The 26,089-nt window shown below is 43.7% G+C and overlaps 2 protein-coding genes across 2 annotated transcripts in view; one reads left to right on the top strand and one right to left on the bottom strand.

Moving 5' to 3' along the window:
* The window catches only part of EFHC1 (EF-hand domain containing 1), a 60,247-nt gene extending 42,903 nt beyond the window's left edge, over positions 1-17,344 (top strand). Inside the window, exons 8-11 of the mRNA XM_019734752.3 lie at positions 4,739-4,952; positions 5,349-5,496; positions 14,229-14,439; positions 15,837-17,344. Of these exons, the coding sequence (XP_019590311.2) occupies positions 4,739-4,952; positions 5,349-5,496; positions 14,229-14,439; positions 15,837-15,908 (645 nt within the window). The 3' untranslated portion in view covers positions 15,909-17,344. The remainder of the gene's footprint in view (positions 1-4,738; positions 4,953-5,348; positions 5,497-14,228; positions 14,440-15,836) is intronic.
* A 2,645-nt stretch (positions 17,345-19,989) lies between these two features.
* The window catches only part of TRAM2 (translocation associated membrane protein 2), a 76,929-nt gene continuing 70,829 nt past the window's right edge, over positions 19,990-26,089 (bottom strand). The window contains exon 11 of the mRNA XM_019734701.3: positions 19,990-25,186. Within this exon, the coding sequence (XP_019590260.1) occupies positions 25,113-25,186 (74 nt within the window). The 3' untranslated portion in view covers positions 19,990-25,112. The remainder of the gene's footprint in view (positions 25,187-26,089) is intronic.

The following is a 26,089-nucleotide window of genomic DNA, read 5'->3' as shown; positions in this document are numbered from 1 at the left end:
AATTGATTTATGGTTTCAAAGCAATTACAGTCAAAATCCCAAAGGGTTTCTATTTTTTCAGCTTGACAAACTGATTCTATAATTTATGTGGAGATGTAAAGCACCAAGTATCCAAGACATTTCCGGAGAACAAGATTGGTGGATTTGCTCAACAAAATATCACAATATATTAAAATGTCATATAAAGTAATTAAGATGATATAGTATTTGTGCAAGATAGATAATTAGGCCAATGGAACAGATTAGACAGCCCTGAAACAGACCCACACATATAACACAGCTGACAAATATGGCACTGCTGAAAGTTCGGGAAACGAAGGTCTTTACAATAAGTTGTATTAAAACAATTAGATATCCATATGGGAAAAAGAAAAAAGAAAATTTGACCACACTTCACACCAAATATCAAAATCAGTTCTGGGTAGATTGAAGATTTCAATGTGAAAGGAAAAGCAATAAAATTTCTTAATAAGAATGTAATTTTAACCTTGTAGTAGGTAAAGATTTCTTTAGCCGGACACAAAAAGCAGTAATTGTTTTGAAAGTTTATAAACTTGACCGCATTAAAATGGAGAGTTTCTGTTCCTTAAAGAACACCATTAAAAGAATTAAAAAAAAAAGGCAAGGTCAAAGTGGGAGAACATGTTACTACAGAAGTCAACTAAGAATTCACATCCAGAATATCTAAAGAACACTCTAAAATTCTTTTTAAAAATAAGTAAGCAACTTAAACAGGCATTTTACAGAAGAGGACATCCAACAGACCGATAAACGTATGAAACGGTGCTCAGTCTCTTCAGTGATCGGGGAAGTACAAATTATAACCACAATGAACTGCCTCTTCTCACCCACCGAGATAATTAATACATTGATGAGAATATGGAATAGGAAATCTCATATTCTCAGTGACACATTCACTTAGGAAAACAATTTGGTATAATCAAGTATACTAGATTCTGCCAAAATGGTACACTATATGTACGCCGAGAGAGAGAGAAGGATGACCATAACAGCATAATTCATAATAGCCAAAATAAACCTCCTACAGAAGAGTGCATAAATAAATTATGGCATATTTATACACTGATTTGAATGCTGTTCAGGAATGAACACTAATGAACTACAGCTACATATAACAAGGATAAATGACATAAATGTAATTTTGAATGTAAGAATTCAGACACAAAAGAATACATACATATTATGTAATTTTATTTATCTGAAGATAAAGAGTCAGGCAAAGCAAAATGTTTAGGGATGCTTGCTTGCTTTGTGGTAAAACTAAAGAAAACCGTAAAACTCAAGTTAATGGCTTTTTTGATGGGAGAAGGATAAGACGTTGATTGGGAGAGTGCTTTCTAGGTTCCATCAAGGTTTTGTTTTTTGACGTGGGTGGTGATTATGTGGGTGTTCACTTTGTGAAAATTCTTTGAACTGTACATTTTTTTTGCAGTTTTCTCTATGTGTGTTATAGTTCACAGTAAAAAAAAATTATTTAAAAGAACACCCACAGAACTATTAGTAAAGAAGTAATAAATAATCTTCCTATGAGCACATAAAAGGAAGTGATATTCTGGTTGTGGTAATTTTCAAAGTTTTTCCCTGACCTATTTGCTGAAACAGAGGGTGTATTCATTCAGTTCATCACAAAAGCTCTGAAGGATGAAAGAAAGGGTGTCTGACAATAAGGGAAAGGGCTTAGGAATAAGGTGGGGACCTCAGAAGAAAAGATGGAAATTCAAAAGAAGGGAGTATGCTGGAGGAATGATCAGTAATTAAATTCCCTTGAGTTCACACAGACACTGGACATGTTCTGAGAAAATAAAGTGTACTAAACCCAGGTAGGCAGCTAGTGTCTAAGTAAAAATATGCTGGTAAAATACCCGGGGCTGTGAGGGGCGTGCTGGCTGAGAAACATGGGAAAGAGCATAAGAAACATGACTTGAGCAGTGATCACCAAAGCGGCATGCGTACCCTCCAAGGAGTGTGCAAGACAGTATATAGTCTGTGGGGCTTGTTAAGAAAATATCACAGCCTCTGTTTATATTTTATTATGAGTGCATTTCTTTGATAGCCCCTGATATTTTTATATGCACTTCGTAATGCACAAAAATATTTGTACAGAAGAACATATGTTTATTAATTCATTCAACAAATAGTAAAGAACTAACTACTCTAGGCTTGGTATAGTCTAGGCATTGAGGGTACAGTGGAAAACGAGACAGATACATCTCTGCCCTCACGGAGCTTACATTCTAGTTGACAACATTCCCGTCAGTATGTAAACATATCACAAAAAGAGAGGTAGTAACACATTATAAAAATAAAACATGAGACAGTGGCGGGGAAGGGGCTTGTTTATAGTGGAAGATCTGGGAAAGGCTCTCTGAGGAGGACACAGCTGAACAGAGCCCAGGAGTAACTGAGGGAGCTAGCTGGGGGATATCTGAGGGAACTGCATTTCAGGCAGAGGCAGTGTACAGGGAATGGAAGGTAGGGGACAGAAGGGAACATGGGGTCAGGCCTGCTCAGTGCTTTGTAGTCAGTAGCGTAAGGCTGGAGCGCGGTGGTGAGAGCTGTCACCCAGGGTGCAGGAAACAAGGGGTGTAGACAACAAGCTTGAAAGGAATTTAAAAATATAACCAACTAAAAGTTGATCTGCTTCTTATTGTCATCATGGGATTGTCATTCTAAAATATGATAAAATATTCATCCCCAAGAGACATCTCCTCCATGCAGTACAATTTCCATTAATAAATGTAGAAGAGAAGAGGGCAATAGAAAATATCCACTGATTGCACACCACAGCAATAATTGTTGCAGATGAGATCCATCAACGGATGCTAAGATTAGTGTCGAAACCTTTGAAGAGAAACAAGATTTTCATAGGTTCCGAGTATCTCCCTCAAGATACTAACTGCAAAGAGAAAGATGGCAGCTTTACAGGGAGAAACCCAGCAGAGAAACCAAGCTACCAAGCTTAACATCAACAAAAACAAGATATATTGACATTACGAACTCCTTGATGTGCACTGAGAAGGATACAGTCTATTTTCTGTGGTATTTTTGCCATAGATGTAAAAATGAGATGCATGAGGGACATTCAACAAAATAACTGAAAAATGTCCAGGTCATGGAAGCCAAGGGCATACAGAAGAACTGTCACAGATTGTAGGAGATTAAAGCGAAATAACAACTAACTGCAAAGTGAGATCCTGTATAGGATCCAGAAACAGAAAAAGAACATAAGTGAAAAATAGGTAACATTTGAATACGGACAGTAGTTTATTTAATAGGAGTGTTGGAGACTATATGAGAATTCTCAATTATTTATGCGACTTATGTAAGTCCAAACATAGTTCAAAATGAAAAAAGGTAAAGAACATTTTTTTTAAGTTTTAAAATACTCCTTTCTGCCAGGGTGAACCGTTGCCATTATCTCCCCAACCCCTTTGGTACACCCCTGCCTGTAGCTCTGCTCAGAACTTTGTATTTATTCTGAGTGTGATGGGAGTCCTCTGGAGGTTTGAGAGCAGAGAGGTGATATGGTTTGGTTTTTATTAACTATATTGTGGATGTTTGTTAAAAAATTTATTTTTAAACTAAATTTATTGGGGTGACAATGGTTAGTAAAATTAAATAGGTTTCAAGTGTACAATTCTATAACATATCATCTATACATCACATTGTATGCTTATAGGAGTGTCCAGTGAAAAAAGTTGGAGACTTTTGAATAGGAAATGGTATAAGGAAATTATTTTACTAAGAGGAAACCCAATGTCTTTCTTTGATAAAAGAGAAATTGTTACACAAATAATTCCATGGTCTGAATGAGAAGATATAAGCTGAAGTTGCAATATAAAGTGATTTTAGTCAAGAATAAGCATGTCTGGATTTAAACTTGTTCAATCTGGCATTTGTTGCTTAGGGGTTATGTGATTACTTTCTGTGATTTGATGTAGGAAAAGTCTTGTCTACAAGAGTTTCTCAGAATCACTCAATGACATATTACTCATTCCTCCCTCCTTAAATTTTCTTTTAAAAATTATGTATTGGGGATGCCCCAAAAAAATGTACACATTTTAAGGATGTTATCTATGTATTACTTTTCAAAGTTGAGTTGAATTACAGTAGCAATGTGTAGTATGACGCTCGCTCAAAAGATGGCGTTAATCAAATGAATGCTAGTATCATTCTTTGTATAACAATTTTAATACAGTTTTTTCCTTTCTTAAAATGTGTATACATTTTTTTTTTTTTTTGGCACCAATGTCACCCTCTGTAGATAAATGGATTTGTTTAAGGAACTAAACTTTGCATAATCATCTTAGTGTCCGTGGAGTTGAACTTAATGTCAGCCAAGAGGTCTCAAATTGGCAGTTTGTGGGCAGAATGTAGCCCAGATATGTGCTTTGTTTGGCGTAAAAGGTGCTTTAAAAGAGTTGAAGTCAACATTTTAAAATCAGAGTTTTATATAGTAATCCAGATTTCTATCTTCTCACGAAAAATTGGAAGCTCTTGCAATCCCGGGCCTATAGTCCCACAAGGCAACAATCAGGAGTGGAATTGGTGTAGTCTCCTTTAGACGAGGCATGTCCTTTCCAGTCCTTTCCCTCACTGTTCATTTATATTCTAGTTTATATAGTAGGTTTATGTTATAAATAGTATGTATTTAATTTGGGGGCCTCTGGATAGTTCACGTACCTTCATAATATCCTTTTTTTCTTCACCTTTCTAGGAATCCCCCTTCCCAGAAGATAAAGGCCGCAGATTTGTCTTCTCTTATTTTCTAGCCACTGACATGATCAGTATCTTTGAGCCTCCCATTCGCAATTCTGGTATCATTGGGGGCAAGTACCTTGGCAGAACTAAAGTCGTCAAACCACATTCTTCAGTGGAGAACCCCGTCTACTATAGCCCTAGTGACTTCTTCATTGGTGCTGTGATAGAAGGTAGGTCACACACCGGTTAGGCTTTTTGATTAGCCACGTGAATGGCTTCTTCGTTGGAATTTAATTCAGTTAACCCTTGTAAGAGGCAGTGAGGGTGCATTCCAGCCAAGATAAAGTTAATATTCTTGGGTATATGGTGCAATATCTTAATCTCTTCCATTAATCAATTAAACTATAAATCGATTGCATTTGTTGACTATAGCTGTAGATCTTGAGCTTCCTAAACACTGAGCAAATGACTGCATATTAGTTTAGAGAGCTATTGAAAATTCGTTTGTCTAGGTCACAGTTGCATATCTGTGAATTTGTCACTGGAGGATCAGTACTATTTTATTTTACTCCTGATTGCATGATAAAAGCATAACCAAGCTAAGCGTATTTTTACCCTTTTCCCAGTGTTTGGCCACCGGTTCATCATCCTTGATACAGACGACTATGTTCTGAAATATATGGAGAGCAATGCTTCTCAGTATTCACCCGAAGCCCTCTTGTCAATTCAGAACCATATTCGAAAGCAAGAAGCTCCTGCAGCAGAATTGGAAACGTATGTTTGATTGTCTAGGGTCCATTTTGGCTTTGACACATATGAGATATTCAGGAAATCGTTTTTGATAAAATGGATGGGTAATCCCATTTTTAGGTTTTCACATTTTCCTCACCAAGTAGGAGATATTAATCATACACAGAAGATTTTCTGCGTCCAATATAACAATTAGTAACCTAGAACTTTTCAACTTTATTTAGCAAATAATTATTGAATGCCTCATATGGGTCAGATACTATCACTAGGCCCCTGGGCTTTTATCATAAAAATAGAAAAGAAGTCACTGCCCTCATGGAGTTAACCTTCTAAGCAGTGGGAGATAGCCCATAAACAACAGAAGTAAATTACAAGATGTGATCAAATAATACGGTGAATGTTTAAATTCAGCATTCACCATATTTTGTCATCACAACGGAAAGGTTCCATGTTGTACATCACTCTGGTACAATTTCTGTCAAGTAAAAACATTACAGTATGTCCTCATCCACCTAATTCACTGGATCTGGCACCGTGTGACTTCTGGCTCTTTCCCAAAGTCAAAATGACCATGAAAGGTAATCATTTTGAATCGATGCAGGACATCGAGGCAGCCACGACAGCACAACTAAAGACATGAAAGAGGACTTCCAGAACTGCTTCAGAAGGTGGCAAGAATGATGGGATAAGTGTGTTCAAAGCCAGGGGGAGTATTTTGAGGGAGATTAATGGCAATGGGTCTTTTACTATAATACATTTTTTTTAATTGAAATATTCACCGTATTTTTTAATCACATCTCGTAGTTTGGTAACTGGGCAGCATTAAAGGCTGAGTTGAAATTTATGGTCATACATTTAAGTCAAGTACTTCTCAAAATTATTTTTGTCTAATTTTTTCATGTCAGTGCAAATACCAGCAATACTGGAAAGTTTCTTGCTTTGACATACTACCAGTAGAGTCTTTTTTTTATTTTCTGATTTAGTAATAAGAAAAAAATGGTGCTGTGGCACTTAGAATGAGATACAAGTAAAAATAAAGAGAAACTGAAGTTCTAAGAGCTCCTTTGCTGTCCTTATTTGACCCTTACCACCTCTCTCTCCTCTTGTGATGGGTCAGAGAGATGTGAGAAAGTACATGACGATGATAGGAATCCAAGTGTCCTGCCTTCCATGTCTTCTAGCCATTCTGTCTTTGTCTTTTAACTCCTCCCATCTGGTAAGAATCCTTTGTAAGGAAACATAAATCCTTTATTTGACTAGTCATTGCTAAGAGTAATGAAAGGGGATCCCAAGTACTTGTCAGGCCTGAGGAATTTTTATATCAAATGTCAATTACAGAATGATGAAATTTTAGTTAGCCATTTTCTTTTTCTGAGCCAGAAAACTAAAATAGTGCATAGGTAATTGAGTATTGACTTCATCTAAAGTTCTTTTGGGTTTTGGGTCCTCACTGCAATATATTGAACTCAGATTTAACAGATAATAAATGTTCATTAATCCACCCCTCTATAGGAAATCTACATGTGTGAATAGCATAAACACACACGTGTTCATATATATTATTCTTGTTCTGTTAGCATGTCCATTTGTGCTCTTCAGCTTCAGGAGGACCCTCCTTCCCTGCTCCTTTGAATCCTCTTTTCACTTCCAGCCACTTTTCCCATATAAATGTTTCCAAATATTCTTTGTCCATTTTCTTTAAGTCCCAAGCTCTTCCATATTCACTTTGCAGTTGGTCTCAAGTATGAGATCAAATGATCTAATGTGAGCTTCTTCAATTTTCCCACTCTTCACCTTAGAATGTTTCTGTACGATCAATTATCTTCTCTTTAACTTCTTGTCAGAGCTAGACAAAATTTAATTTTCCTATTTTGTGTTTGTTACTGCCTCCTTTCTGACTGCGCCATAAAACGCTTCATAAATTGCTTTTTTAAAGGTTATTGATTATTTCCAAATCTAATGGTCTCTTGTCATTTATTCATCGATTCAACAGATATTTGAGCTTGCACCACCTGCCAGACCTTATTAAATGTTTATACAAATAAATGAGAGAGGGCAGGAGTTGGCAAACATTTTTGTAAAGAGTTAGGTAGTAAATAGTTTAGGTCTTGTGGGCCATACTATCTCTGTTGTAACTACTTAACCCTGCCCTTGTAGGCTGAAAGCAACCACAGGCAAATGTAAATGAATGGCTGTGCTCTATTACAATTAAACATTATTTAGAAAAACAGGCAGCAGTCTGGCTTTGGCCTGTGGGCTGGAGTTTGCTAACCCCCTGGTCTCTGTTTAGCCTTTTTCATCTACATATAATGTAAATTACTCTTTACCACCCCATTTTTGAACCTCTGTTATTCCTTCTACTTCTCTGAAAGCCTATTCGTTGTGTCTTTTTCCTAAACCGTCTGTGGGTTTTGGCCATGTCCACAGCTTACAGGCTGCTGTGCAGGGGGACTTACCCCACTGAGAGGGATTTGCCCCAGTGGGCTCTGGTGCCTGTTGAGACCATCCTTTGTGTGTGCCCCTTGTGGGGCTAATTGGGTGGTGCTGTGCTGTGGTCTGAAGCCAATCTCCAAGATGTTGGTTCTGGGGCCTCTTGGGTGGGGCTCTGGTGTAGGCCCAGGTCACCCACTGCTTGTGACCATCTGGGGACTACCTGGTAGGAGCTACAAAGTAATCCATGGTTGTTTGCAGCCTGTGCTAAACTTGGAAGCACATGGGAGAGGCAATGCTGCGAACCAGACCTGGGGTAGTTCTTCAAAAAACCCGGACACCCCAAAGCTTGCTGCCACCTGCCAGCTCTCTTAAGGTTCAGCTGCTGATAGAGCCTCCTGCAGTACACAAGTTGCGTGAGGCAGGGTCTCAGGGAGTCACTAGAGGGGGACAAGTTGTGGTCACTAGGTTAATGCAGATTCTGGTTTGGTGCCAGTGCTGAGCCTGGAGCTACTCAGCAAAAGTCACAGAGCACACTGAGGCCAGTCGCCACCCACCTGGAGCTTGCAGACACCTGAGAGTTGTCCAAGAAAGAGTGCAATGAAGGTGGGGCTGTCTGCTGGCCCGAAGGTGCCTTCAGCATTGGGGGAGTAGGGTGGGGTCCCTGTGAGTCAGCATTGGTGGAGCAGCAGAGCTCACCAGGTCAATTCAGATTGAGATAGATCTGTGTTTGGGAGGGCTCAACACAGGAAAGATGGCACCTGCCTGCTGGCTACATGGGTGAAGGACCCCGCACAGGGAAAATGGTGACTGTCCTCCAATCCTCACTTTGAAGCCACACAACTCAGTCTCTTCCCATATGTCTTCAATGCTTTCCTGCTGGAGCCTAGGGTAAGTGCCTGTGAGTGACTTTATGTGCAGGCGCTTGAAGAAGATGTCTAGGTTTCCCTCAGCCTGGATGGTCAGAATTCCCACTATTTTTCACAGCCAGATGTTGTGGGCGCTCCTCTTCCCGGCACCGGTACTCTGTGCTGGGGAGACTGGTGCGGGGCTGGGGTCCCTCACTCGTCTGGGTGGAACCGTCATGGCTGAGATATCCCTCTTGATTCTCAACCACCACACTCATGTGTGGGGCTGGCCTAGTTCATGTCTCCACCCCTCCTACCAGTCTCGATGTAGCTTCTTCTTCATATTCTTAGTTATAAAACTTCTGTTCAGCCAGATTTCACACAGTTCTCCAGGTTGATTGTTCTATAATTTAATTATAATTGTAATTTGTTCACTGAAGGAGGCAGGGATGGCGTTTATTTACTCTGCCATCTTGGATCTCTCTTGGATACCTTTTACTTCTTTTTCTTGCCTTATTGCTCTGGCTAGGTCTGAGTTGAATAGAGTGGTGAGAATGGGAATCCTTATCTTGCTCACTATTAGCTATGATGTTAACTGTGTACTTATCATATGTGGCCTTTGTAATATTGGGTGTGTTTCTTCTATAAAACTTTTTTCATGAAAGGGCTTGTCAAATGCTTTCTCTGTATCTATTGAGATAATTATATAATTTTTATCCTTCATTCTGCTAATGTGGTGTATTACATTTATTGATTACTGTATGTTTGAACCATCCTTGATACAAAGGATGGTTGATCATTGTGTATGTTCCTTTTAATGTGCTGTTGAATTCAGTTTGCTGGTATTTTGTTGAGAATTTTTGCATGTATGTTCAACAGTGATATTAGCCTGAGTTTTCTTTTCTTTTAGTGTCTATCTGGCTTTGCTATCAGGATAATGCTGGCCTTGTAATATGAATTCGGGAGTGTTCCCTACACTTCAGTTTTTTGGAAGAGTTTGAGAAGGATTGACATTAATTTTTCTTCAACTGTTTGGTAGAATTCTCTGGTGAAGCATCTGGTCCTGAGCTTTTCTTTGTTGGGAGATTTTTGATTACTGATTCAATATCTCCTTGCTTGTTACAGTTTGTTCAGATCTTCTATTTCTTGATATTCAGTCTCGATAGATTGTGTATTTATAGGAATTTGCTTGTTTGTTTCTAGGAGCTTATCCATTTCTTTCAGTAGTCTCTTATGATCCTTTGTATTTCTGTTGTATCAGTTGTAACATCACCTCTTTCAATTTTGATTTTGAGTCTTCCCCCTTTTTTCTTAATTAACTAGCAAAACGTTTGTCAGTTTTGCTTATCTTTTAAAAAAACCAGCTCTTAGTTTTGTTGACCTTTTCTATCACTTTTCTAGTTTACATTTTGTTTATTTCTGCTCTGATTTTATTATTTCCTTCCTTCTGCTAACTCTGGGCTTAGTTTTTTCTTCTTTTTCTAGTTCCTTGAGGTATAAAGTTAAGTTGTTAATATGAGATCTTTCTTTTTTCTTAATGTAGGCATTTATCACTATAAACTTTCCTCTTGGAACTGCGGCTTTTGCTGAATCCTATAAGTTTTGGTATGTTGTATTTCCATTTTTGTTTATTTCAAAATTTTAAAAATTTCCCTTTTGGTCTTGCTCAATTTCTTCATCATACTACTTTTAAGAGGTTTCTCTGATTTAAAAACAAAACTCTAAAGTCCTTAGTCTGCTATCCAAGAACCTTGACAGAGTGGCTCCAGGTAACCCTCTAACTTAGAGTTGTAGCTTACCTTTCTATACACTGTGCACTCCAGACAAACAGGTTTATTATATTAATTCCGAGCAGTCCTTTCTTCATGCCTTTTCACAGGTTGCTTCCATTGTCTGTAGTTCTTTTATTTTATTCTGAAGGTTCAAACACTCACATCCTTCAAGGCCTAGTAATGTGCCACCTCCTACTTTGGCCCTTCCTGATCCTGTCGTCTTCTGTACCTCTCTTAAATGGTAATTTTCTCCCTTCTGTTAGTGGTTTTAAAGTCTGTGCCTTATCTCCCCTTCTGGAGAGCAGGGATCCTTATTAGGGACAGGTTTCTTGTTATACTTTTTATACAGTTTATTCTAAAGCTAGCATTGAGCCATACATATTCAGTAAATAGTTGTTAGATGAGAGAATGACAGTTCTACTAAGACTGTCAAAAGAACTTTGTTAAAAGCTAACATTTGTGTGTGTCTGCTATGTCAAGTACTAAGTGCTTTATATGTAATAACTCATTTAATTCTCACAACAATCTTTAGGAGGTGGCTTTCCTTAAAACTCTCATATAACAGGTAGGAAAACTGAGCGCAGTAATCCACTCAAGATCATGCAGCCTTTAAGTGGCAAAACTGAAATTTTGAATGAGCCAGTCAGATTCTGGAGCCCATGCTCTTAACTACAACGTACTCTGCCTTGCCAGAGGAAAGCTCTGAGAAACCAGGGATGTTCTTATTCAGCCTCCTGGCTACCTGAAGCTCTCTAGACAAGTGACTGCCTGTCCCGGGAGGGGGTTTACCTTCACTGGGGCAAAGGGAAGGCCCTAGATCATGAATCAAGAGCAAAGGTCAGGCCAAAGGGTCAACGCTGATCCTTTGCAATTGAAATGGCCATACTTTAAAGCTTTAATACATTATTGGTATCAAAGCGTGCTCACCACCAAAACAACACCAAAACAGACAAAGAAACCATAACAAAAACCGTAACAAAGAAAGAACAAGTTTGCCGACTGTTTGCTTCTTGAGAAAATACATGAATTCCGTTTCGTTCTTGCTAAGTGGAGGGCTTTGCCAGAGAGCTCATAGCAAAATATTCTAAGAACAGACTGAAAACCATGACGTCTCTCTTACCAGTGGGAGATTAATCACCCTTTAAAATCATGTTTGCTTTTATGAAAGTAAAGTTAGGGCACTGGAGGGTCTGGCTCAGAGTCTGCACTTAGCATGTGGGGAGCCTAGCTGCCTCCCTCATTTGGCAGCCCCTGTTAAGGAGAATCAGGCAGCCCCTGTGTTCCCTTTGAATCCATGGAACAAACCCTACCTTAGGTCTCGCAGCTCTCCTGCAGAGCAGGCCCTGGCTTGGGCCCCTGCAATAAAGTAGGCGCTGTAACTTTAACTAGCTCTGTCTTAAACGGTACCACCTGTTGCTGTATGAATTTACTCCATCTTACCCAAAGGCAGCAGATGCCATGGGCATTTCCCCTGTTGTTTGAAGCAGTACAGTGTCTGGTTTCTTCAGGGAATGGGGAGTTATCTTCTCTTTTCCAAAATCATTGGATGGTCACATGTGAAATGTATATGCTCCATGGCTCTAACTCCTGGAATGATATGGAAGATTGAGGTTTGACTGCTTTCTGTCACTAAAGTAGCTCCCTGGCAGTCATTCATAATTTAGTATGTATGATTGGAGTTACACCCATCAGATAAACGTATTCCGCTTCTATAATAAATGAGGCTAGACAGCATTTTGTTACTGAAGATTTTGATTACAGTTTTATTGTTTTTGTCTTACTGCAAAAGTAACACATGCCCAGAATGAAAACATTCAAGGAGTAAAAATTTAGGAGATACAAGCAATTCAGGAGAAATAAGCAAAAATGTTTCTTAAAATTCTATAACCCAGAGGTGACTACTTCCAACATTTTGTTTTAATATGTACATAAAATGGAATAATTTTGTAATACCATTGTACCATTTACCAGTTTTTTTCACTTGATATTATATCATGAATATTTTTGATATCATGAAATGTTTTATAGTATATTGATAGTTTAATTTTCTGAGCAGGTATCACATTCTTATGGGAGATATATATAATATATATATTATATATACATACACTATATATTTTATATATATATATATATATATATATATATATATATATATATATATTCCTTCTTTGGAGAAACCAAAGAAGAGTTTTGCACCCATCCCATCTTCCCTCTACCTACTTGTTACCCTCCATTCTCCATAGGTAACGAACTACCTCTTTCATTGTGTTTTTAAAAATATATTCTCAGAGGTTCTTTGTACAATATAAGCAAATTTAAATATATATTCTATTCTCCCACAACTTTTACACAAAAGTTAGCATTCTGTACACACGTTTGCACCTTGACTTTTTGCTCTAGCAATGTATCTTTCTACTCTTTCTGCCACATTGTCAATGCTGCATTATTATTACATTGCCTGATTGTAGTGTTTATTATTTAACCAACTCCTGATTTTAGGACTTTTTTTTACATTTAGGCTGTCTCAAAACAGCTTTATAGATGTACCTTTCTATACAACTCATAATATTTCTTTAGGATAAGTTACTTGAAATTCTTTTCTGGGCAGTTGCTTCATGTTTCCAAATTGTTCCTGAAAGGCTATACCACTTTTATACTTCTTCCAGCAAAAGTCGCCACCAGGTAAAAAGGGAAATAAGTTAAAAGGCTATTTGGAACAGTGAACTTTTTGAATATTACATACAAGAAAAAATGGGAACAAGAAAGCAACGGTGGATTAGTATTGTGAAGGTCTGGAAGAAGAGGGGTTCAGTGAGAAGTGGTTGGGCATTCTTGAGAAAACAAGTTAGAACTCAAGTGGGATGTCAGCTCTGGTCTTGTCTGACATGACATTTGGGATAAGTCACTAAGTTCTTCAAGTCTGTTTTCTCATCATTAAGAAAGGGAGGAGTGCTTACTGAGTTTATTTGAGCCCTATTTTATTCCAAAGCAGATTTGGTAAGATGAAACATGAGAGTTTTTTTCCAGCTCTAAAATTCTTTAATTTTATAATTGTACCTTCATGTCCAGAGGAAATAAAAATTGGGCTTCTGCTTTTCCTGGTTGTCATTTGAAGGGATTAGACCTTCCTCTTCCTGATGCTCTGGGTTACTAATCCCTATTTCAGTAAATGCTGAGCCGAAACTCAATCCACCACATAGAGCAGTCTCTGAACTTCCACAGATAACCTTTTATAAAATTCAGAGTGAATTGGAGAGGGAATGTTAAAAGTACAAGAGATTCCTGACTGCATGGTTATAGGTAAATATATTTTAAACTCAGGCATTTATGTCGAGATGCTCTAACATAAATGATGGAGATCTGAAACAGCATTGAGCGACAGTCACATGATCCCCACAAGCACAGGACTGGGGACGGTGGTGGTGGTAGATTTGACCCTCTGTGGTGCAGGGATTTATTAACAGACGGCAGCAAGGAAGGCTGAGCTGCAGTTCCAAACCTGCCTCTCCTCGGACCCTCCTGCTGTGGAGGTCTGCCATCAGCGGCTCTGCAGGCAAGTGTTCAGCTACTGGTGGGCTCTGCGTCAGAGCTGTTTGTCATTAGAAGCTTCCCTGACTTCACCAAGCGAGGTCTTCGGTCACTGAGATAAGAGTGGTCAAGAATAAATACCGTGTTTACAGTCACTTCCTTCCTCTCTTGGCAGCAAGCAAACTGAAGTGGATCCAGCCGTGCAGGAACTGGAAGCGTCAATAGATACGATCCAGAAGCGACTGAAGGAGCATCCGTGCAAAGACAGCATTCGCGAGGCATTCCAAACTTGTGACAGGGACGCTTCAGGATATGTGGACAAAGAGATGTTCTTTAAAATCTGTGGCTCTCTGAACATACCCGTTGACGATTCCTTGATTAAAGAGGTCAGTATGGGTTACTGTTCCAGGCTGATTGTGGAGGCTGGGCACCACTCCTCTCTCCTAAAGGCAGTCGTGTATGTATTTTGTTCTAACTGGGGGAGATCTAAAATATTCCAGTCAGGTCTCCTATTCAGTCCTGATTGCGGTTTTCCCCTTGATTCTGTCATTGGCATTTTTTCTACTTGCCGTTGCAAGGTATGTCTTTACGGGGTGTGGGGCTCGACAGCACACAGTGGCTGGTAAGACACGTCAGGGCTGAAGGCGGTGGGCCTGGAGGAGCAGCCGCCGAGGGAAGACTGGAAGGCCCCTGGGCTGAGTGGGTGGGTTTGACACCCTTCACAGCCAAGAAGGATGGGAAGCCCATCAGGACGGTAGGAAGAGGGCGTGACCATTGCCCAGGGACAGGGCATCTGTCAGGAGGGTCCCAGGGCCACCTGCAAATGGAGGGCGGACATGGGCCATCTCTCCCTAGACTTTTCATGAGTGAGTTGAACAGGGTGTTTCATGCCTTTTTTTTTTCATTATAAACCCCTTCAGCCAGGGGTTTATAATTGCCAACGACTGTGACTTCTTAGTGTTGAGACATTCTCACTGGTTAAGAACACGGAGATGCTGTAGATCTCAGAGAATGTTTAGCAAAAAAGGGATGTTCCAAGTTAACATTCACTTAGGGAAGGCTTTCGTTTAGGGCTAGAGTGACTAGGTTGGCCAACGAGGATATTTTGTGGACAGGAACATTAGCCAGGAGGCGGGGAGACAGCTAGAAGGGCATTGTCCCCGTGGGCCAAAAATCCATGTAGCTTCCCAAATCCCAGATCGATGGCATGCCCACATTGTAAGTCATTTATACTATGTGGGACCTGACGTGGGAGGGAGGAATTGCCGTCAGTGGCACGTGGGACAGGGAAGGTGGGTGGGCTAGACTTGCACGTGTCTTAGGAAGGAACCACAGCAAGTGGGTGTACTACTGCTCACAGCTGAGTTTAGGGGGCATGGTTTGAGCAGCAACATAATTGGATTCTCCTATGAGGCTGCTGCTATTTTAAGAGTCTTACTCTGCACGGACTAAATGGACCAAGACTTGTATTTGAATATAAACACAATTAAAAGTGCTTTAAAAAAAAAAAAAAAAAGAAAATGACAATGCCCTTATACATACAAATGTTAGTCCTGAAATCTTGGGCAGGCCATTTACTCCTCCTGAGCTTTGATTTGTATTAAGTGTAAGAAGGGATGATATCTGACCCAGCTACTGGGTCCAGAGGATCATTTCAGAATCACTGAGGCTATCAAACCCCTGACTAGGCTGACGAGGCTGGGGGTCATTGTTACTAAGCGCACCCTGCAGCTACACGGCAAGCAGCCTGCGTGTCTCACATGCGCTTTGCTCTCCTCCGCAGTTAATCAGGCTGTGCTCTCACGGAGAAGACAAGATTGACTACCACAAGTTTGTCCGAGCTTTCTCAGACTGACCTGGCTGATGAGAGGATGCAATACAGTGCTTTGAGGTTGGACCTACACTTTCAAATATACCTTATACTCTCCGTAGATGCATTTACAGCACTCTTGAAATTATTATTATTACTATTGTTATTTTGGTTCTTGTATTTCACTACTACTGAAGTCTAAATTGATTTGGATCTTGTAGGAGCTAAGATTGGTGCCTTGTTCAGGGAAGTCGGGGTAGGGATGATGTGATGGTTAATTTTATGTGTCAAGTTGACTGGGCCTTGGGGTGCCCAGATATGGTTAAACAGTATTTCTGGGTGTTTCTGGATGAGGTTCACATTTGAATTGGTAGACTAAGCAGATTGCCTTCCCCACCGTGGACGGGCCTCATCCAACTCATCAAAGGCCTAAACAGAACAAAAAAGCTGACCCTTCCCCAAAGAAGCACGAATGCCCCCCCGCCTGCCTTTAAACTGCGAGACCAGCTTTTGCCTGCCTTCTGATTCCAATGGAAGCATTGGCGCTTCCTGGGGCTCCAGCTTGCTGACTGCACGTCTCGGCACTTGTCAGCCTCCATAATCACAGGAGCCAATTCCTTGTGACGGATCTCATTCTCTCTGTATACATCCTGTTAGTTCTGTGTCTCTGGAGAGCCCTGACTAATCAGGTGTACAGTGGTTAAGAGCAGGAAGAAAGATAGGGTTTGCTCGGAGGAGCACCACTCGGGGCGTTGGAAATAAGCACACAGTACTCGTGTTGCTGCTAAGCCAAGGCCCCCGCCCCCACCTGCCTGCCTCAGCATTCCAGGGAAATACGCCACATGCATTCCAGACTGTGGTTCTAGGCACATTAGTAGACCTGCATTAAAAAACAAACAAACAAAAAAAAATGGAATAGACTAGCAAATAATCAGTGTCGTACACATAGTAGCGTATGTACTGTGTCATGCTTTCAACGGAATGTGTATTGACTAGATCATGATGTAAAATGTATTTCTTGGTGTGGGTTGTAATTTTTAAAAAAAAACAGGAAAGAGAAAATTCAGAAAATTTGTGCCATTAGAGAGTCTGCCTTGAGGTAGGAGGAAAAGACTAGTTAACAGTTACTGGTTTTCTAATGAGCTCCGATGGACTTTCTAGAAGCAGAGCAACTTCATCCTTACAAATGCTGTCTGCTTCCTCCCTGCACCCTAAAGAGTGATACAAATGAGGACAGAGTTATGTACGATCCAGGATGCCTGGCCCTCTCTGAACCAGCTCTCCCGCTGAGCTACGCCACCGCTAACCAGCTTAATAAAAGGGATGTAAATGTATCATGTTGACTCCCCCTTTTCTGTTCCAGGTCGATATCTCAAGAAGCGATATGTTTTGTTTTGTTTTCCCCAGTGACTCGTAACTAAAGTCTGATTTTCAAGTATTTAAAATTCCATTTCAGTCTAAAATAAAAACATGAATCTCTATCCTGCCTACCTCAGCACAGTCCTGTCCCAAGTTTGGAAGCCTGGGGGGGGGGGTGGGGAGAGAGAGAGAGAGAGAGAGAGAGAGAGAGAGAGAGAGAGAGAGAGAGAGAGAGAGAGAGCGGTGTGTGGTTGGCAAACTCATAATCTGGGGTCAGGTCCCTACAGGCCAGCTGTTTCTCTCTCCCAGGGCACCTTTTCTGTGAGTACTTAGGACACTTACCCACAGGAAACCTCCCCGTGCACCATTCTTGGGTACAGATGGCCCAGGCTCCAGGATACGGGGACTCCACTGTGCCCACTCTCACAGTATACACCCACCAGGCCCTGCAGCCTCTCAGAAGGTCCTCCCAGGTGGGGGACCCTGCAGGCTGACTCACCCTTCCAGGGCATCTGCTGTTGCCCATCCTTTTCATCCAGATCGCTCTCTCGCTTGTGCAGTTAGGCAGCTCAGCCAGTCCCTTTCCTTGAGACTTATTTTAGGTGAGAATCAGGCACCCCAAATATTGTGGTCTTCAAACTCCAGGGAATACATGCGAAGCCCTGAGTCTGTTAAAGTACTGCTGTCATTTAGCTTGTGGACCTACAACACTCTGATGGCCCCTTTCAAGAAATCCACACTCTCCAATAATTTCTCCATCACCCTTGCCTCCCATGGAAGAAAGACGTCTGCAAAAACTTTGGGCCCCTCTTCAGCAAATCTTTCACGGAGCTGCACCAATCTGTAGCATATGGAGATACTGCCGATTTTGTCCTTAGCCAAAATGAAGACATTAGGAAAAACTCTCATTTAATATCCTCTCACCCACCTTTTGAGATCCAAGTGCTCACAGCCCTTCTAACCTCAGTTCCGACATCTTTGCTCCTTTTATGTCCCTATACCTTTTCCATTGTAATGGAGACCAGGACTAAAGTGTCAGCCCCACTGTAACTGTTAAAAGGGTCTCAGAGCTCTCTGTGAATACACTGGGCGCCATTCACATACATGCCATAAACTCGCGGTCCATGCCTCCCCTTCCAAGTTTAGCCCAGGTGGAGAAAGTGAGATCTGCCAGCACCATCACAAGGTACAAAAGCCACCTCACAGCAGACCAGAGCCTGCAGGCTGATTCCTGTACTGTCGGTGCTCACTGCTTACCTCTGCCGGCTTATACAAGCAGTCGGTGGAGGAGCCACAAAAGTCAGAGTGGAGCTTCCTACCCACAAACTGCATGTCAAGAAAACTGTTTTCCTGAGCTCTTGAATGGCAGTGCAACCATCAGATGTGACTTCTTATGCTGCCTTATGCTACAGTCACACTGGGGATGCATCTGGAGTCAGCCTCAGGTGATGTTAGTGAGCTGAGCGTTACCTGCAGCGGGCAATATTGTGGGAAGAAGAAATAAGCGACCTGTGGCTGGGCCCCCAGGGAGCTAAGAAAAGAATGAGCTTCACCTATTAGCGTTTGCTGCAGAGGCACGCTAGGAGCTGCGGCTCTCGGATCACAGAGGGAGGTGTAAGATGGCTTATGGTGGCTTAGGGATTCAGGGCTAGTGAAATCTGCCTTTGGGTGAAGATTGGCTATGAGTTACCACTCCTCAGTCTACTCTGTCTATACCACCAGGGGGCTTGGGAATACCGTCTAAGTAGGGTGCAGCAAACTCTTATCTACAGCCTTGGAGGGTATTCGGGATCAACAGATAGAGAAAATGTCTCTAAACATTATTTCTAGAGAATCAAGGGTCACTTGGCTGAGTGACTACTGGATATCCTGCTGACACATGAGTATGAGTATGTTCATTAAAAAAATGATTGAGTGCTTTATTTGTACCATGAACTTAGCATTCACTATCCCTAAATCTTACCACTACCACTCTCTGCAAAAAACAAGCCAACCAACCAATCTCCAAAACTGCAGAATCCAGATGAGCAAACAGACTCAGAAAGGTTAACTGCTCAGGGTCACCTAGCTTCTCGTGACAGAGCGGGACTGCCACCTTAGTCCGCACCAAAGCCTGCCTGCCACCCGTACCGCTCACCCACTCCTCAAGTAAATGTTTCCTGTTTAATCCTCACACCCTGTTGGTGTCCTTGGCTAACTGCCACCTGTAACGACACTCATCTCCCAAGCTCTCTCTGAAGACAATTATGGAAAACACAGTCGACAGCTGCGGGCAATAGGCATTTAACTGACACCAGCAGTCCCCCCTGCCCACCACTATTACTAATACTCGGACATCTATTCAATACCAACACTAACATTTGGTGGCTTTTACACACAAACTTAATCCCGTCTTCTCTTAGCCAAAGGAGTTCATAACACAGCACACGTCAAGCATGGTGTGCTTCTTCGGGGAGCTTCCTACCCACAAACCCCGTGTCAAGAAAACTCCTTTCCACTTTTATACTTTACTGTTATAGATTCAAATAAAAATGATGTGTTACTACCTAGCATTCAATAACTCGTTCTCCATCCTTAGTTCCAATTCCCTAATTCACATGAGCACAATTAATAAATGTATCTGAAAAGATATACAAGAAATGACAAATACAGTGAAAAATATTAGAAATTAGGCTAAAATCAACGCAAAGTCATTTTTCAAGTAAAAGCAAAGGTCACGTAAGCATCCAGATCAAAACAGGAATATAAGGGATTATACCAGAGACAATTAGACTGATAATTCTATGCCTTTTATTCAGTTATTTCAAAAATATTTGCTGATCATTTGTTTCAAAATGTACATTAAAAAAATCCATACAAAACTGTAATTTGTTTTCAAACCAGACAGAAACAGTGGAAACAGGATTTTGAAAAAAGTTCACTGAAAGTAAAAAGTACACCCCCCCCCGCAAAAAAAAAAAAAAAAAAAAAAAAAAAACAACCAAAAAACCTTTTACATGAGCATAAATACGGCAGGTACAAATTTTCCTTGAGTTCCTTGTTGAAATTTGGTCCATAACATGAACAGGCTAAAGTAGAAAAACGAAAAGACACTTTTTGTCCACATTTGCATTGAGTTGCTCAGGGCACCAGCAGCCTCAGCTCATCCTTCCAATGTTTATTAAACAAGAGGAACTGAAAAATGAGGTTTATAGTCTCATCACATAAACACTTGAATCTGTACCCAAGGACATGGTGGTACTTATTATAATCACAGCCAGATCCTATCAGGTGAACAGGGGGCTGTCCACACATGGCCGATACTCAGAAAACGCTCCTTCCTCTCCGTGGGAACAAGAAACTCTAGAATGCTTTTGGGCAGAGGGATGGTGATGCCTCACGTGTCACCAATCTTACTCCCAGACACTGACTTATTAATGCCCCATCATGAGGATAGTTTTTTTTTTCCTTCTCAACATATTTTTAAAAACTATATATGGACTTCTAAGACGACGCTACAATGTTCTATTAGAGTGCCACAAAAACCCACCCAGGATGAAGAGAATGACAGCAAGGAAGAGAAAGTGGCTAACATTTCTTCTGCAGGGGATGACGACGACCCCTCCCGTGGGTCCCGGCCCTTCCCAGGGCCTTGAAAGGGACGGTGAGGCCTATGGAAAGACCACAGGCTGGGAGGGTTATTGCACAACCCGGAAGAACAAGGAAAAGGCAGGCAGGGCAAGGGCTGGGGGGAGGGGAGCTGCTGCTAATACAAGGTAACACTGAATTAGGAGCTCGGAGAAGTTCTGCAACAGCCGAATGAGACCCACTGTCAAAAAGGTATCAGCGCATTAACACTTGTGACCGGGAAGTAAACACCTGTATAATAGAACCTTTGGGTTGAATGGAAAGCAAAACAGAGCAGAAGAGGATCTAGCAAGGGTACCTTTCTTTATAATCAGGGGGTGGGGGGCTGGAAGAGCAGGTCTCACCATGTTGGGGCCAGAGGGGGGCCTGGTGCTCCTGGAGGCCTCTGAGCGTCCCTTAATAGATACAAGGCACAGGGGCCTGTGTTGGGCCCTCCCCGGCTTCTGCAGCCACCCAGCGGGGCCAGAAAACTGACACAAGGGAGAAACCAGAAACAAAGCAGAACACACCGCAGCCTCTAACACAATGGTGGTTGGATGGGTGGGTGGGGATGGAGACCAAGACGAATGAGGCGAAACTGTCACAATCTGTGTCCCTTTTACATGTCACTGTACCGGGGTCCAGTGTCCTTGGCTGCACACGACCAACAGCCCTCAAGCCCTGGCAGCTGGGGGCTGGCCATACAGTACAAGTGAGACTGTTAGACCACATGGCAAGTAAGGCACTTCTTACAAAGAATAAAGATCTGCTTAGCACAAAAACTCACGTGGGCTGCCGAGCCCGAGAGGCGGCATAGAGCCAGTAGGTCCTAACGCCGCCCCAATGCTCTTCTGAGACCTCCATAAAAAGAGTGGGGTGGGGGAGTGAGGCAGCTGAGGAGGGGGTCTTTCCAGCCTTTTGGGAGGAGAAATTAATATTCAGGCGAGAACTGGAGTAAACAGTGAAAAGTTAATCAAGGCTTCCTCACTGGTCCAACCATGAGCTGGAGAGGATTCTAGTTGGGTTTCAAGTGATCTGACAGTGAGCCCACTCTCCAGTCATGCCCCCAAGTTCCTCCTGACAAACAGCGCGGTGAGCTGGGAAGGCGGCAGGGGAGAAGAAAGAGCACTCAGGTGAGCTCATTCACACGCTTTCGACACACTCCGTGAGAGAACAGAGAACTGCGAAGGATATTCGCTAGGACACTGCGGCCCTGAGGCAGGGGACTTAGTCGTGTCCTCCTCTCACCCAGGTCTAGGAAAACCCAACTGCATTGATTAGAACGGGAGAGAGAAGCTCTCCTCCTGGCTCGGCCTGCTCCCCTTTCCCCCAGAACCTTCCCCTACCTTCCGAAGGACACATGTAACTTATTAATAGTGCAGCTCTCAGAGCCCGGATGGTAAAAATAACTTGCCCATCACTGAACCTCCAAGGAGGGGAAACGGCAGCATGGGATCCTCCCGCCCCACTGACGCAGCCTCCCTCTCCCTCTCCCACCACTGCCCTCTGCTCGGCGCCCCTCACACTGGTGCCAGCCAGAGGTGTGGAGAGAGGCAGCGGTTGCTGAGGTAGATTAGCACGCGTTCTCCTGCTCCGGGTGGATGGTGCTGAGCTGGCCTCTCACACTTGGAGGCGTCTGACACGGCCTTCACAGATGGTTTGCCACACTGGGAATAGGAAAGAGTGTGTAAGATGGAAGAACATAGCCCAAATGGCCAAATCAGGACAAGCCAGCCCAACAAGCTCACAGGATGAAGTGGAACTGAGATATTTCGGCTCCTGGCAACATGGTTTGAGCCAACGTGCCAGAGACTTGGCTCTGCTCTGAAAGAAATGTGCCAGGGATGCCAGTGGGGTGACAAATGATAATTTCCCTATTATTTCCCCTCCCCTCAAATCATTCCTGAAGCCCAGCTGGTGAGATCTTAGCCTTACTCATGGTCTCGGGGGTTTTTATAGAGCAGAAAACATCTGACTAACACTCATCGCTGAACAAACCCCCTTCTTTAGGAAACAGCCTAAGTTGGCCCAGTCACTGGGTTGGCAGTACCACCTCTGAGGCACACCATTGCACAGTGCTGGAGAATTAGGAACACGAAACTGTGTGGCCTCTGGCAACGAACACCTGAAACACCGAGCCACGGGAGAAGGAAGGCTGCTTGACGGCAGGACTGGAGCTGCTGCTCAGCCCCTACCCGGCCCGCGGCACACCGCGTGTATTTGCGAAAGGCATGACTCCACAGTAACGGGGCTTACCTGGGGAAGCAGCCTCTCACGGGGAGCTGAACACGCTGCCTAGGACACGGCCTGGAGAGAACCCGGATGGTGGCTGGGCTGATGGGGCAGGTAGAGGAGGCTGAACAGCCCCATTACCAACTTACCAGGCCAGGTAGGGAGCCAAATGCAACTACAGCCATGGCCAGGCTGTTGGACTGAAATGGCTCAGGGCTCCCACATCAGGTCTGTCAGGCTGAGGCCAAGCCACCCTTTTACCGAGCTTCTGCATTGCAGCCCAGACAAGTGTCAGAGAAGGATGGGAGAAATGCCTATTTTCAAAAAAGCGGTCCCACTGCCTAAGATAATCGGAAGCTACGGCTGTTCCTTCCATTTCAGCCACTTTTCCTGAACAGAGACATAAGGGTCTACAGCGGTGTTAGGAAAGAAATCCTTCGGTCTCCAGAAAATGAAAATTGATCTTTGATGCAAGTGACATGGAGAAAGAGGAGCTGCCTTGATGAAAAGACCTAGCTCCCCATGTTTGGATAATAATCCAAGACTAGGCTCCTAGTGCGGTATCAGAAAGTGGACCAGCGCACTGCATGACACCAGTCCTGTGCCCATCAGAACTGCTCCCCAGCACGACAGCAGAGTTTGGGAGGGGTTCTTACTTCGGACCTCTGAAAGCCTAACTCTGGAAGTCCTCCCAGGGCTGGGCCCCATCAGGATGTGAAGGCCTTGTCTTTGTGGGGAAAGACTACGTGAGGGGCAGGGCAGAAAGCCTCCTGTCGGCACAGCTGGGCGGCTCATCTAAGCAACCAGGCCTGGTTCCTACCGTCTAAAATGCTAGGTGGGCTCAACAGACATCAGCAGATGACCACGGCAATTCCAAAGAACATTCAACAAGGGAGGCCACAGAGAGTGGCCCAGGTGACCCTCGGGGGCCCCAGGGCACGCGGGGGCTTGGTGTCCCTGCAGCTTGAGAGATGAGATGAGGCAGCAGCACTGGCCCCTCACACGGGCTGCCTGCCTGGGTCTGGGGTTTCGACCAGCACACGCCCGCTGGTCTGTTTACTGCTGTCATGTTTGGTTTTGAACGCTGGTGAACAGTTGGAAAAAGCAAGTGCCGCTGGGACTGCTGAAGAAAGGCCTGGGTCGACTCCTCTATCACTTGCGCCGCCGTTACCTTTCCAGAAGAGCCAGCTGCTCAGTATGCTTTCCTCTTGCTCTGGAGAGTGGGGAGCCTTGTTCCCCCTTCAGCACTTGCCCAGCAGAGTGAGGGCGGGTGGGTTTCCAATCCAGGACCAGCCAGTGGCAGGCTGGCTTGAGTCACAGGACCCAACACACTTAACACCATCCTTCTGGACCGAGGCGTCAGGTCCCAAAGCCAAGTGCTTGGGCGTTTACGACAAGCAGAGGCACTGCTGGGCCTCGAGATGGTGCGTGCAGAACTGGAATCATACATCTCATCAGTTAATCAGCACCTAGGAGATTATGATCCGAGAGGGCCGGTCTCTTCTCTTCTTGCTCATCCACACGGGGGCCACCGGGGGGACCTGCTATTGGCCCCAGGCAGAGGCTCCTGGGCACGAACGAGGCTTCTAGACTTTGACAGGTCCCGGGGACGGACGCTGGGTGTTGGATGGCCAGGACCACAATCTTAGCTCCCTCTCGTTGTAAAAATCAAGACACACAGAAAAATTGCACAATACGGTAAAAGAAGTAAAAAGAGAAAGAAGCAGTCATGAAGGAAGAGAAATAAAGAGGCCAGGAGAAAGAGAACCACGAGCACCTGTGCTTCTAGAAAACCCAACACAGTACAGAGGTGAGGACATGAGGTGGCTTGAGGGAGAGAAAGAGGAAGATTTTTGGTTTTATTGAGAATGGTTTATGGAAGAAGAAGAAGAGAAAGCCAAGAAGTAAGAAAGGAAAAGCCCCGTTTAAAGACAGGTTCCTGCTGTTTGAGATGGAGCATCACGAGCAGGAAGGGGAAGGCAGTGACGCAGCCTGGGCTCCTCACTGCCCCATGGCCCCCACAAGGGGATTTCTGTTCTCAGCACTTTGGCCTTAAGGAGACTTGAGTTTCTTAGTCCGTGGGGAGGTGCCGTTCTCTGCTTTCACCACTCCATTTTCATGGTAACCTAGGAAGTGAAGGGAGACAGACATGGTGTTTCTCCTGATAGGGGAGCAGGAGGGGGACGGGTGGGGGCCCAGGCAGCCTGGCTGCTGCACAGATGGGCCGAGGGGACCCCGGCTGCAGCCTCCCACAGCTCCTGGAGGCTTCTGCTTTCCCTAGGGCCTTGCTACCAGTGGCTCCGTTTGCAGTGGCTGGTCTCTGACTATCCTTTAGCAGCAGGGTGCTGGGATGACACACAGTAACCCAGGAGCAGGCAGAGGCCTGCCCGCCCAGGCCTGAGGCTGGGGCCAGATCCTCGCTGAAATCACTTGGGCGCTGCCAGTGGCTTTCGTTTCTCTCAGGCCCCCTGCAGGGCAGCTGCCCACTTCAGCAACAACTCCCGGGAAGGTGAGGACGGAAGGGAGGAGGTAGAAAGGCTGAAGGGACAAGCCCTTACTCAGATGCCTGGCACTCCTCTTGTGGCAGAAAAAAAAAAAAATCTTTTTATTGTTGTCGAAAACACATCCGTGTGCTTGCTCTGAAGCAAAGCCTCACACCCCATACCCACCCCAGCGAGGCCTGACTGCGTCACACCCAGCCATGCACGTGTCTGGTTCTAACACACATGAGCCCTTGCCAAGCAGGCCACACCTGGAGAAAGGCAGGTGAGTCAGAAAATAGATCCCAGTGCAGTTGGGCCCCCAGGCTGGACAGAAAGTGCAGGGCTGGCGTTGCCCAGGGACCCGGGGGGCGGAGGGTTGGTGGTGGTTACTAGAATGTGGCAGGGGCCAAAAAGGGAAGTGGGTGTCCCACCCCTGCCGCCCACCTAGCACTGCGTCATCTTGAGTCATTCCTGAAGACGGAAGAGGAGCCAGCAGCCTGGGAGGCAGAGGCGGGCCAAGATATAGAGCAGAGGGCAGGTGAGGAC

This window comes from Rhinolophus sinicus, chromosome 2, assembly GCF_057876585.1.
Source record: "Rhinolophus sinicus isolate RSI-liver-muscle chromosome 2, RSI-T2T, whole genome shotgun sequence".
Lineage (NCBI taxonomy): Eukaryota > Metazoa > Chordata > Mammalia > Chiroptera > Rhinolophidae > Rhinolophus > Rhinolophus sinicus.
Note: the sequence above shows the minus strand (reverse complement) of the source record. Positions and strands in the feature narration are given on the sequence as shown.